We start from the raw sequence: 12,811 nt of genomic DNA, 5'->3' as shown, positions 1-12,811 counted from the left end.
AGAACCACCACTGCGACCAAAGACCATCGAAGAGCCACATATCCTATTTTACAATTTACATAACGAAGCCGCGAACCTATATAAAACCCATTGATGTTCTGGTTGGAATGTACGATTCTCTTAAGACTTTAGTTTTCGCCGATTCGGGGGTTGAATATCGAAGACTGAGCACCTTCAAAAGAAATAAACGGTAGGGAAGCACAATTTTGCTATAAGATCTTTCGCGATCGCTTTATTTCTGTGAAGGAGTAAATCTGTCCCCCGAAGCTTGTTGAGCAATCACAAAGCTATTATATCCATTATAGCCAGTAACTCCTAACTCCTAACCCCCGCTGAAAGAAGCAACACACCTACCCCTTAGGCCTCCTCAACCCACCCAGCAGGTACCCGGGTAGCCCCGGATACTTTCTATGATTCCAGTGCCTGTTTTTCGACCCATTCTTTGGTCCTCTCCTGAGGATCTGTTGGGCCTACCTTCTGAGGATAGAAGGCTACCGGGATTGTTAATGGCGGCATCTTATCATCGATTCTGAATTTCTTGCGGAGGTCCTTGGGTATGAAATTCGCAGCCAATCTACGTAGCTCGGCATCGGTCTTCTCGTAAGTAGGTTGCTCAGCAGTTCCAGTAATGTCTTTTCCACTATAGATCGACTATGGTTAGAGTTGTTACAAACGAAACGGGAGATAAGATAGAGGAGGTGTGTACTTTTTTAGGTCCTCGGTCATCTGGGCAGTCTTCCTAGCTTTGGCGAGGAGATATGTTGAGTTGTATTCATTGAGGATGGCAAGCTCATAGAACCCTATTGTATCTCCATCCTTCAGTGCCAGCTTGAAAAGGGTCACGGTCTCTTGGGCCTCCCTAAAGTCAGTGGTTAGAATGGCCCATAATTGAGATGATCGGGGAAAGATACGAATTGAAACCTACTTCTTTTCTTCTTTTCCGGCCATCTTTAGACTTAGTTGTTCGTAAAGGGCGTATATGCCTCTCGAGATGATAATTAGATGTGGACGGTCGTGTATGTGTCCGAATATGCTTTAATATAGAAATGTCGGATGAGAATATTGCGGCCTTATGTACCTAGGTAGGCGTTGGACGAGTGGTGAATTGTTTCCTACGTGTATGAAGCGACTCGAAATTTGTACGGTACAAGGTATATAACCAGTGCAAACTCGCAACTTCGATTTGAATGAGTCAATCCCTTTCTCACCTTCCACCACCCTACGTACCTGCCTTAAATACATATATTCTTCAGCACAGATGAACATCATAAGGGGAAGCAACGATAGTCGCACGTCTTATGAAAGAACTTATCAAACCTGATTCGTCAGTGAAGCCACTACTGAGAAACGTAAACTGTGCTACTTCCTTCCATGAACTTAAACGCTATACGCAGTTTATTCTTCGTCCAAGCACACTCATATAACGTCTAGCCCTTTCCCTAGAACAGACAATTGTCCTTGCTTGGTAATATGACCACCTAGATGCTTATCACTGGTGCCAGGCCGTCCCAACTACTAGTCGTTGGCACGGATAGAGCAAGTCCTAGAGAAACCACGGCAATGGTTACGTCCGATGATTGCTCGCCCATCGCTTTATCGCAAATGCTTCAAGGCATCCACCCTCACATCGGTGATTGGGGGGGGGGGGGGGGGAGTCTATTGGGAGTTTAGACTGATATATAATATCGATGGCAAGGCAGTGATTATCATAGAAAATCGCTGAGTAATATACTGGTCCTGCTCGGTATGTCTCCCCTTCACCGAAGACCATGGCAAGTTCAGGTACGCTTCAAGACTATCATAGACTCATATTATAGGGCTAGCCTTCAATCCTCGTACACTTCCGGGGATATCTTGACGGATGTGATAATATATCGGATTTTAGGTAGGCTTATTTGAAGCGCGAGGTATGAAAGGTGAAAAATACCAGATATTGCCTGATGGTGATTTGAAGTCGGTTGACTCTAGGGGTTCAATTATGATAGTGACATTATGTCAACATCCAGATTTTCATCGTCTCTTTATTCATGGTGCTAGGAGTATATACGGTCTGTTCATGTAAAATATATATAGAAATAGGGGTATATGTTCCGGACCATCTGTTGGTTGGATCTGTATTACAATAAGCATGCGTATGGATTCCTGATTAGTCTTTATTGATGTCTTAGCCGCATCGTAAGCTACATAAGCACTATATAGAAGAAAGGGGTAAAAAAGGAGAAAGAGTAAACTAATTGGACAATGCTACCTTCAAAGTCGATGGACATATAAAAGCTTGTAATAACCTCGAGTCGTCTTTTGAGATAGCTTCATAGACTATATCGAATCCTAATTCATGCAGGCCAACGATTGAACCTTACGACCCTGATGGTCTTTCCGGTCTGCCGGTACTCACCTTAGTATACTGGATACAAATATGGAAGGTCTACTGTTAGTGTAGGTGTAGGTCCGTCTGGTCCGTGTGCTAAGAAATAGTGAATCTCGCAGATTTTTAAGCAACAATAGGGGAGGTAACCAATCAGATAAATCACTGTATTAGTATGCCCCTGAAATTTTGTAAGGTGAATCCTACTATCCATCGACGGATCTTAAGATTAACCTATGCTTGAAAAAAGTAGCCTAGAATAGATTGGTCATTCGAGAAGCACATATGTGGGCAAGTGGGTTGAATTCAATCTTGCTAGCTCTGCCTTGCGAAGATACATGTCCTACTGTACGTATAATCGTCACTGTTCACCAACAAAAACCCCCCCCAATCTTACCAGGATCTCCTGGCTGGACTCTAACCATCGGACAACGAGCTACGGCAAAGTCCGATTGTCTTTGATCCACTCAACCGATTTTTAAGCTGATGGGAATAGGGAATGTAAGAAAGAAAAATTCTATTCATATTCAAACTGATGTTATTAATATTTTGAGTTGGTGTAAGTAATTAAAAAAAATATATATATATATATATAAAAATATTAGTAAGTCTTTGTCTTGTCCTGCTCATTAAGTCTCAGCCCACCTAGTACATTTTACGAAGTACATAAGAGAAACAATGGATGAGGAACTTATGTTCCCAGCCACTGCAAACTAGACGCGTGGATGGTTTCTCATCATGCATACATAATAACATGTAATTTTTTCCTTCTCCTGCATAGTAAATTACACTACGTGTATAACACTGTATGTACACGTATATAATTTGGACATTCCGTCATCGAAAACCACAAGAAGAAAAAACGGCCGGTACCTGCATATAACGGGGCTCATCTATTCGCTAGCTGTTCAGTAGGAGCTGTTCTAACGGGATCCTTACCCTTCATTGGGCGCCACCGAAAATACATACCAAGGTAGGTAATGGTACTATCTAGTTCGGTTGATGGGATGGGCTGGATTGGCTGGATGGCTGGATAGCGGGATGGAGTAAGGGCAGGGCTTGTTCGCATTCTCCGCACCCGACTCTTCCGGTTCAGATTTTCAATTCTCGACAGGGGCGGGCGCGTTCAAATGCTTATACCCGCGTATAGACGTATGGAGGAGAGGGTTGCCGGGATTGGTTTAAGGCGTCAGACATTCGTCAAGTCCTACATGTGAAAGTTGTTGAAATGCATCATTCAAAAGTTGATGTTGGCACGTGTCCTGCATGCTACGCCGCGGTAGCAATTATATGTATACCTAAGTATGTAGCAGCTTACATACTTAAGTACCTAGCCGCTATTCGTTCGTACTGGCTGCATTTGATCGTATTCAGGGGGAAAACGAGTGGCGAGAGGCTAGTTCGGGTGCTTTGGTGGGTTACATGCTTCCCTAGAAGCACTTATCACCACCACAACTGCGAAGTAATACGAACCCAATACGATGTTGGGTTGGCAAGTCGATACGATGTCATCATTCTGTTCTTCTCGTATATAAATGAAAGTAATGTTGTGCTTTTAGTATAGATTTAGTATATCGTGACCGATGGTTCGAGTTGGATTATATCTATCGATTCCAATACTCGTCGACCTATGCCTCATTTATAAGTCGCATCTTTATACCTATAGGTTTAGGTATAGTTTAAGCGGCCGCGTCGAATTAGTTGCTAGCTATAGATCCCTCTTAGCGCATACAGGTGTGAAAATTATGATAAACGGTCGCTTCATTATAATAGTTTGAGGATTAAAACTGGCGATGGCATTACTTGCGATAGGTTGGACTCGATTTTATTTTGGTGCTAGAACTAAAGATAAAATGCGGACTCAATTTCAAGGGAGAGAACAGCATTAGCGTCGGATATACTTCAATGTCTGTCTATGATGTACCTAAAGATGTACCTAAACTGTGTGGGTTCGAATAGCTGAACCAATAAAGAAGAGGAGAACGGAGAGACCGGTAAAAGTATAGAAAATACCTTCCCCCCCCCCAAAAAAGATGATGTAAACTCAAACATGCATACTTCAATTGATGAACCTATTGAGTTATGTACACCACCTACACATACACCTACCTACGGCCGGGCAAACGGATACTAAAAAATTGAAGAGTAAAAAAGATCAGATGACAACTGTAACTTTGACCTTAATGCGTAACTAAGATATTCTGTCAAGATGTCAAGAATTTGACAGGTTGTTATATATCGAAAAAGTAAAGACTTTAAACTCCAGTCAATACTATAATAGATATTGGGTACATGCGTACCTAGGTAGGTACATTTGCCATGTACATACCTGTAGAAGTAGAAACCACAGTTTCATCCGTACTGTACTACCTAACATACGTGTACTTTACGCCAGGCAGAAGAGGTTGGGACAAATCTACCCCTGTCTAAACGGACCTTATCAACCAATTGGACCTTGCTCCCGTCACTGGTGAATCAAGGACAGCTCGTTTTGGTAATCGGAAACCCCACCCAGCCATTTCCCTCCCTGAGTTGGTCTTTAACATTTTATAAAGGAATACTCTCACGCGATAGATAGTGGAATACTTTACCAGTCGAAATCAGGAAACTCGATTGCACTTCATTCGGCTCCACCCTCGCCTCCAGGTTACCAACTCCGTACACAGCCACATCCCATATTCACTTCATTTTTCCTGCGAGCTTGCGTGGGTTGATAGGTGAAGCCCCGGTTTCAATCTCGATCTTGCCATCTATATGCACTGTGACAGGAAGAAGAGGTTCACTGCCATGCAATCTTTGAATGCATACTATGTATATAATATTTAATCTTGATATATACAATGATAATAATTATTTTGTACTCTTTTTCTATCTAACATGAAGTTTATTTCTAGTTGGGCTATTTTATGTAGTATTGGACCTATTTATACATATAAGTATCTGATATCAATACAATAGTTGATGTAAGTGACGAAAGAGAGTTACATACATATACATATCTATACGCATATTGATGCCCCACTGTCGCTTTTCGGAGCACTGTATACTTGAGTACTTATTTACATCGGTAGCGTCTGTACTTGTAGCATACCCTGGCTAGGGGCGATACTGGACCATAGATGCTGGATTGGCTAGGCTGGTACTAAGCTTTGCCCCGATTCTTCCCCCCCTAGTTCCTCTTTCTCCTTTCTGACATTTTTCTTGATTCTCGATCCCAAGTTCCATGTCTCAATCCCTTTTCCCCCCTCTTGCCCTTGACAAAACTTGTTTTACACTCGCTTTCATCCCGTCAACTTTTTAATTTTTCGTTTTTTTTCTCCTACTCTCTTTCTTCCATTCTTCTTTCTGTGTCATCTCACAGCTTCATCTCTGGTGCGTGGAAACCGTCAGGGGAAAAAGGTGTGAGGATTTACAGAGGAAAAAAAAAAAGAAAGCCGAGAACGAGAAGGAGTTCTACCTAGCTAGGCTTGAAAAGAGCTGCGTCCCTTCGTTACTTTCAGGTACCATCGCTTGGTTGCCCCCTTTTTTTGCCTTTCGCTCCCGTCGTCTGTTGAATCATCAACCTACGCTCGTTTGTACGGTTTGCGAAATCCGAAAATTTCAAGGAAGGACCACGAGAAAATACCTGCTATTCTATCACCCATCGCTCATCCAACGGATTATTCCAATCCGTCGTCAATCGTTCATCACAACCAGCTTAAGAGGTGTCGGGGACATCGGAAGTCACCGAACCAACGCAGGGAAAGGGAAAAAGGGAGACGAGAGAGAATTTAGAAGTGGAACTAAAATCAGATTCGCCAATCAACGCGTCGTTAGGCCAAGCCTTGAGTTACCTACACCTGCCTTTCAGGGGCTCGCCGCGCTAAAAATTGCACTAATTGGTTCTACAATTAGTACAAGTGCCCACCGACCGTGTCGCCAGGAACCATCAAACCTTGGAAAGTCAACATTCACTTTTTCCTGCACTTGCGACTTCTGACACCTGCGCTATCCCGTCCTAGGGGCCAGGCACCACAAATAGACCAATAACTCATCCCTCCTTCCCAAGTCAACAAACAAAGTCCATTCGCAGCCACAACTGCAATTGGCACTCTACCTACCAACACCAACCCTGTCACAAAGACAACTGCTGTTTGTGGCCGGCCACATCAACTTCCCCAAAATATTACAAGTTTGTTAATAATATTAATCACAACAACCACTCACGATCGTTGGTCTTGATCCAAATCACAATCTTTCCACCTCGATCAAGTACCTGATGTGTTTCTGATCTGTAAGTTACAACCCGAGAGGTCCAGACTCCAAATTTTTCGAAACATCGAATGCTCCTTTGGAAATCTTGCGTCGTTATTATTCGAAATACTAATTGTAGCGATTGTCGCAGATCGCGTCTTGTACCTAGCCTCGAGTTGCCAAAATGTCGGGCTATCCAGGAGGTGGTCATCACGACTACAACGACGCCTACGGGCAGAATCACGACTCGTATTACCAAGACGACCAAAATGGTCACTACTATGACAATAACGGCTACGACAACCACGGCCAACAACACCACGGAAACGACGGCTACTACGACGAATCGTAAGTTGGCGCATCACGTTGGTTTCCTTGCATCGGAACTTCTCACTAACATATTTCGCAGTGGTTATTACAATGCCGATGCGAACAACCCCTACGCCGCAGACGGCGGTTACTACGACCACCACGATCAATACCAAGGCGGAGGAGGGGGAGGAGATTACTACGACGACGGCAACGGCGGCTACTACGATCACTATGGTCAGGGTGGCAATGGCGGACGTCGAGGAGACTCCGAAGAAGATTCTGAAACATTTAGCGATTTTACCATGAGATCCGACATGGCTCGTGCTACCGACATGGACTACTACGGTCGTGGTGACGAAAGATACAGCGGTTACAACGACCACGGTAGAGGCTACAGACCCCCGTCTTCTCAGGTATCATATGGCGGAAACCGTTCTTCTGGAGCTTCCACTCCCAACTATGGGATGGATTATGGCAACGTTCCGGGTGTGCAAAGATCTCGGGAACCATACCCTGCATGGACGTCCGATGCGCAAATCCCTCTGTCCAAGGAGGAAGTAGAGGACATTTTCATAGATCTAGCCAACAAGTTTGGTTTCCAACGCGACAGTATGCGAAACATGTACGATCATCTGATGGTTCTCTTGGATTCGAGAGCGTCTCGAATGACACCGAACCAAGCGCTTCTATCTCTGCATGCCGATTACATCGGTGGTGACAACGCGAACTATCGGAAATGGTATTTCGCTGCTCATCTCGATTTAGATGATGCAGTTGGATTCGCAAACATAAGCAAGAAGACTCGCAAGTCTAAGAAGTCCAAGAAGAAGAAGGGTGAGGAGCAAACCGAAGATGAAGTCCTCCAGGATCTCGAAGGAGACGATAGTTTAGAGGCTGCTGAGTACCGATGGAAAACTCGAATGAATCGCATGTCGCAACATGACCGTGTTCGCCAAATTGCCCTATATCTCCTTTGCTGGGGTGAAGCGAACCAGGTTCGTTTCATGCCAGAATGTCTTTGCTTTGTTTTCAAGTGCGCAGATGACTACCTAAACTCTCCAGCCTGCCAGAATCTCGTCGAGCCTGTCGAGGAAGGTCTTTTCTTGAGGAACGTTATTACGCCTCTGTACCAATACTGCAGAGACCAAGGTTACGAAATTTTCAACGGTGTCTACGTTCGTCGGGAACGTGATCACAACCAAATCATCGGTTATGACGACTGCAATCAACTTTTCTGGTATCCAGAAGGTATCGAGCGTATTGTTCTTGAGGACAAGAGCAAGTTGGTCGATGTCCCTCCCCAAGAACGTTACCTGAAGCTCAAAGATGTAAACTGGAAGAAGTGTTTCTTCAAAACTTACAAGGAGACACGGTCTTGGTTCCATATGATTGTTAATTTCAATCGTATATGGGTTATCCATTTGACCATGTTCTGGTTCTACACAGCGTACAATGTTCCTTCTCTCCTCGTTCAAGGGTATGAGCAGCAAGTCAACCAACAACCCCCGGCGTCTGCTCAATGGTCGATTGTTGGTGCTGGTGGTGGTATCGCCGCACTGGTTCAGATAGTGGCTACTTGTGCGGAATGGGCATTCGTCCCGCGACGATGGGCGGGTGCTCAACACCTGACAAAGAAACTTTTATTCTTCATCGTTGTATTCGCTGTCAACGTCGGACCCAGTGTTTACGTCTTCTTCGTCAAGGACACGCAGGAAACTAAGGTCGCGTTAATTCTGGGTATTGTACAGTTCTTTATCGCGGTGATTACCTTCTTCTTCTTCGCCATAATGCCCCTTGGTGGTCTCTTCGGTAGCTACCTCACCAAGAACTCTCGTCGTTATGTCGCCAGCCAGACGTTTACCGCTAGTTGGCCTCATCTCAAAGGCAACGACAGGGCATTGTCGTATTTCCTGTGGTTGGCTGTCTTCGGTGCCAAGTTCGGAGAGTCTTACGTCTATCTGACACGTTCTCTCCGTGATCCTATCCGTTATCTTCAGATTATGGATGTCTCTTCCTGCTTGGGAGACCAACTCTTTGGTCCTATTCTGTGCTCCAAGCAGCCGACGGTTATCATGATTCTGATGATTCTCACTGACCTGGTTCTCTTTTTCTTGGATACCTTTATGTGGTATGTCTTGCTCAACACTCTTTTCTCGATTGCAAGGTCGTTCTACCTTGGTTCGTCTATCTGGACTCCTTGGCGAAATATCTTCTCCCGACTTCCCAAGCGAATCTATTCCAAGATCCTGGCCACGACCGATATGGAAATCAAGTACAAGCCCAAGGTCCTTATCTCGCAAATTTGGAATGCCGTTGTGATTTCGATGTATCGAGAGCACTTGCTCGCCATTGACCACGTCCAGAAGCTTCTCTACCATCAAGTTCCGTCAGAACAAGAAGGCAAGCGTACTCTCCGTGCACCGACCTTCTTCGTTTCCCAGGAAGACCACTCTTTCAAGACGGAGTTCTTCCCCAACCACAGCGAAGCTGAGCGTCGTATTTCCTTCTTTGCGCAGTCGCTGTCTACGCCTATCCCAGAACCCCTACCCGTGGATAATATGCCTACCTTCACTGTTTTGATTCCTCACTACGGTGAGAAGATCCTCTTGACGCTGCGAGAAATCATTCGTGAGGATGAGCCTTACTCACGAGTCACTCAACTTGAATATCTCAAACAGCTACATCCTCATGAATGGGACTGCTTTGTCAAGGACACCAAAATTCTGGCTGATGAAACATCTCAATTCAACGGAGATGACGAGAAGGGTGAGAAGGACACGGCGAAGAGCAAGATTGACGATCTGCCTTTCTACTGCATTGGATTCAAGTCCTCCGCTCCTGAATACACTCTTCGAACCCGTATCTGGGCATCACTTCGTTCGCAGACACTGTACCGTACAATCTCTGGCTTCATGAACTATAGCCGCGCTATCAAGCTACTCTACCGTGTTGAGAACCCCGAAGTCGTCCAGATGTTCGGCGGCAGCTCCGAGAAGTTGGAACGCGAATTGGAGAGAATGGCTCGACGCAAGTTTAAGCTTGTGGTTTCGATGCAGCGTTACGCTAAGTTCAAGAAGGAAGAGATGGAGAACGCCGAATTCCTCCTTAGAGCCTACCCCGACCTACAGATTGCCTACCTCGACGAAGAGCCCCCGCTAGTTGAAGGTGAAGAGCCACGTATCTACTCCGCCTTGGTTGATGGACACTCTGAACTCATGGAAAATGGCATGCGACGACCCAAGTTCAGGATTCAGCTCTCTGGTAACCCCGTGCTAGGTGATGGAAAGTCAGACAACCAGAACCATTCTATCATTTTCTACCGTGGAGAGTATATCCAGCTCATCGACGCCAACCAGGACAACTATTTAGAAGAATGCTTGAAGATCCGATCAGTTTTGGCTGAGTTCGAGGAGATGAAGGTCGAAAACGTCTCGCCCTACACCCCTGGTGTGAAGAACGAGTCTGATGCTCCTGTCGCTATCCTGGGTGCTCGTGAATACATTTTCTCGGAGAACATCGGTATTCTCGGTGACGTTGCTGCTGGTAAGGAACAAACATTCGGTACGCTTTTCGCGAGAACCTTGGCCCAGATCGGAGGCAAGCTCCATTATGGTCACCCTGATTTCCTCAACGGTATTTTCATGACTACTCGTGGTGGTGTCTCGAAAGCCCAGAAAGGTCTACACTTGAACGAAGATATTTACGCCGGTATGAATGCTCTTCTCCGTGGTGGACGTATCAAGCACTGCGAATACTACCAGTGCGGTAAAGGTCGTGATCTTGGTTTCGGTTCGATTCTTAACTTCACTACGAAGATCGGTACTGGTATGGGTGAGCAGATGCTTTCTCGAGAATACTACTATCTTGGTACTCAACTTCCTATCGACCGCTTCCTGTCCTTCTACTACGCCCATCCTGGTTTCCATTTGAACAACATTTTCATCATGTTGTCTGTCGAGCTGTTCATGATCGTCTTGATCAACGTTGGTGCACTTCGAAACCAGACGGTACCTTGTGAATACAATCGGAATGTCCCTATTACGGACCCGCTATACCCCACGAGATGCTCGAATACTGATGCTCTTATGGACTGGATTTACCGCTGCGTTATCTCTATCTTCGTTGTGTTCTTCTTGGCGTTCGTACCTTTAATTGTTCAGGAACTTACAGAGCGTGGTGTTCTGCGAGCAGCGACGCGTTTGGCCAAACAATTCTGCTCTTTCTCGCCCTTCTTCGAAGTGTTTGTCTGTCAAATTTACGCCAACTCGGTTACTCAGGATCTCTCATTTGGTGGTGCCCGATACATCGGAACCGGTCGTGGTTTTGCTACTGCTCGTATTCCTTTCGGTGTTCTCTACTCGCGTTTCGCTGGGCCTTCCATCTACTTCGGTGCGCGTATGTTGATGATGCTGCTATTCGCGACTTTGACGGTTTGGCAGGCTGCCCTGGTGTACTTCTGGGTCTCACTTCTTGCTTTGGTCATCTCGCCATTCCTTTACAACCCTCACCAGTTCGCGTGGAACGATTTCTTCATCGACTACCGTGATTATCTTCGTTGGTTGTCCCGTGGCAACTCTCTTAGTCACGCATCGTCGTGGATCTCTTATTGCCGTCTTTCCCGTACAAGAATCACCGGTTACAAGCGCAAGGTCCTGGGTGACCCATCTGGCAAGCTATCTTCGGACGTACCTCGTGCGGCTATTACCAACGTTGTGTTCGGCGAGATCATTGCACCCCTACTTTTCGTGGCCTGCACCTTGATTCCGTACCTCTTTATCAATGCTCAAACTGGTGTATCGGCACACGACAAGGACGCCGAATCCACCTCCGCACTTGTCCGTGTTGCCGTTGTTGCTTTTGCGCCTATTGCTATCAACGCTGGTGTGCTTGGTGGATTCTTCGGTATGGCCTGCTGTATGGGACCGGTGCTTAGCATGTGCTGCAAGAAATTCGGTAGCGTTCTGGCCGCAATTGCTCATGCTATCGCCGTCATCATGTTACTCGTGTTTTTCGAGGTCATGTTTTTCCTCGAAGGCTTCGATTTCACCAAGACACTGCTAGGAATGATTACAGTCGTTGCCCTACAACGGTTCATCTTGAAGCTCATCATCTCACTAGCACTTACCCGTGAATTCAAGACGGACCAATCCAACATCGCGTTCTGGACAGGCAAGTGGTACTCTATGGGTTGGCACTCGATCTCCCAGCCGGCACGTGAATACCTCTGCAAGATTACCGAGTTGAGCATGTTCGCGGCTGATTTTGTTCTTGGCCACTTCCTATTGTTCTTTATGCTTCCCGTCATCCTCATTCCTCAAGTTGACAAGCTTCATTCTATGATGCTTTTCTGGCTTCGTCCTAGGTATGTTTTATCTCTCACCTTCCGTCTTGATTCCTGGTTACTAATGACTTTACAGCCGTCAAATCCGCCCACCCATCTATTCTATGAAACAGTCCAAGCTCCGGAGGAGACGTGTTATTCGTTACGCCATTCTCTACTTCACTCTGCTTGTTGTTTTCCTTGCCTTGATTGTTGCACCAGCTGTAGCGGGCAAGCAGATCGGACCGACGCTCTCCGACAAATTGACCAACCTCCCAATCAAGGGCCTAGTTCAACCTGCTGCACAGGTTACCGATAACACAGAGAATCGTACGGAGACAGGAACTGGTATGCCAGGATACTCGGGCCCTGGTACAGCGTCCATGACAAAGACGGCCGCCTCCTCAACCCCGACATCAGACGACAGCGACTCGGGTGACTCCCGTAAGTTCCGCTTCGTCTAAAATGGACATTATTTTTTCAAAAGAGGGGGCACCTGTACCATAAAGAATAAAAAGCTCCCCGATTTTGCCCTTGACCAATTTGGAATCGAGGCGGGTTAGTAGCGCGTGGTATTTCGA

General features: G+C 45.9%; 1 protein-coding gene across 1 annotated transcript; it reads left to right on the top strand.

The window, feature by feature from the left end:
- Nucleotides 1-6,782: 6,782 nt before the first annotated feature.
- F4822DRAFT_432167 (glycosyltransferase family 48 protein) lies at nt 6,783-12,694 on the top strand (the record flags this gene model as incomplete). Its single annotated transcript, XM_051461599.1, has 3 exons — nt 6,783-6,946; nt 7,008-12,272; nt 12,328-12,694. 3 exons carry the CDS (start codon nt 6,783-6,785, stop codon nt 12,692-12,694), a joined length of 5,796 nt encoding a protein of 1,931 aa, XP_051311094.1.
- Nucleotides 12,695-12,811: the final 117 nt, after the last annotated feature.

This window comes from Hypoxylon trugodes (assembly GCF_022578975.1).
Source record: "Hypoxylon trugodes strain CBS 135444 unplaced genomic scaffold F4822scaffold_8, whole genome shotgun sequence".
In the NCBI taxonomy this organism is placed as follows: Eukaryota; Fungi; Ascomycota; class Sordariomycetes; order Xylariales; family Hypoxylaceae; genus Hypoxylon; species Hypoxylon trugodes.
Note: the sequence above shows the minus strand (reverse complement) of the source record. Positions and strands in the feature narration are given on the sequence as shown.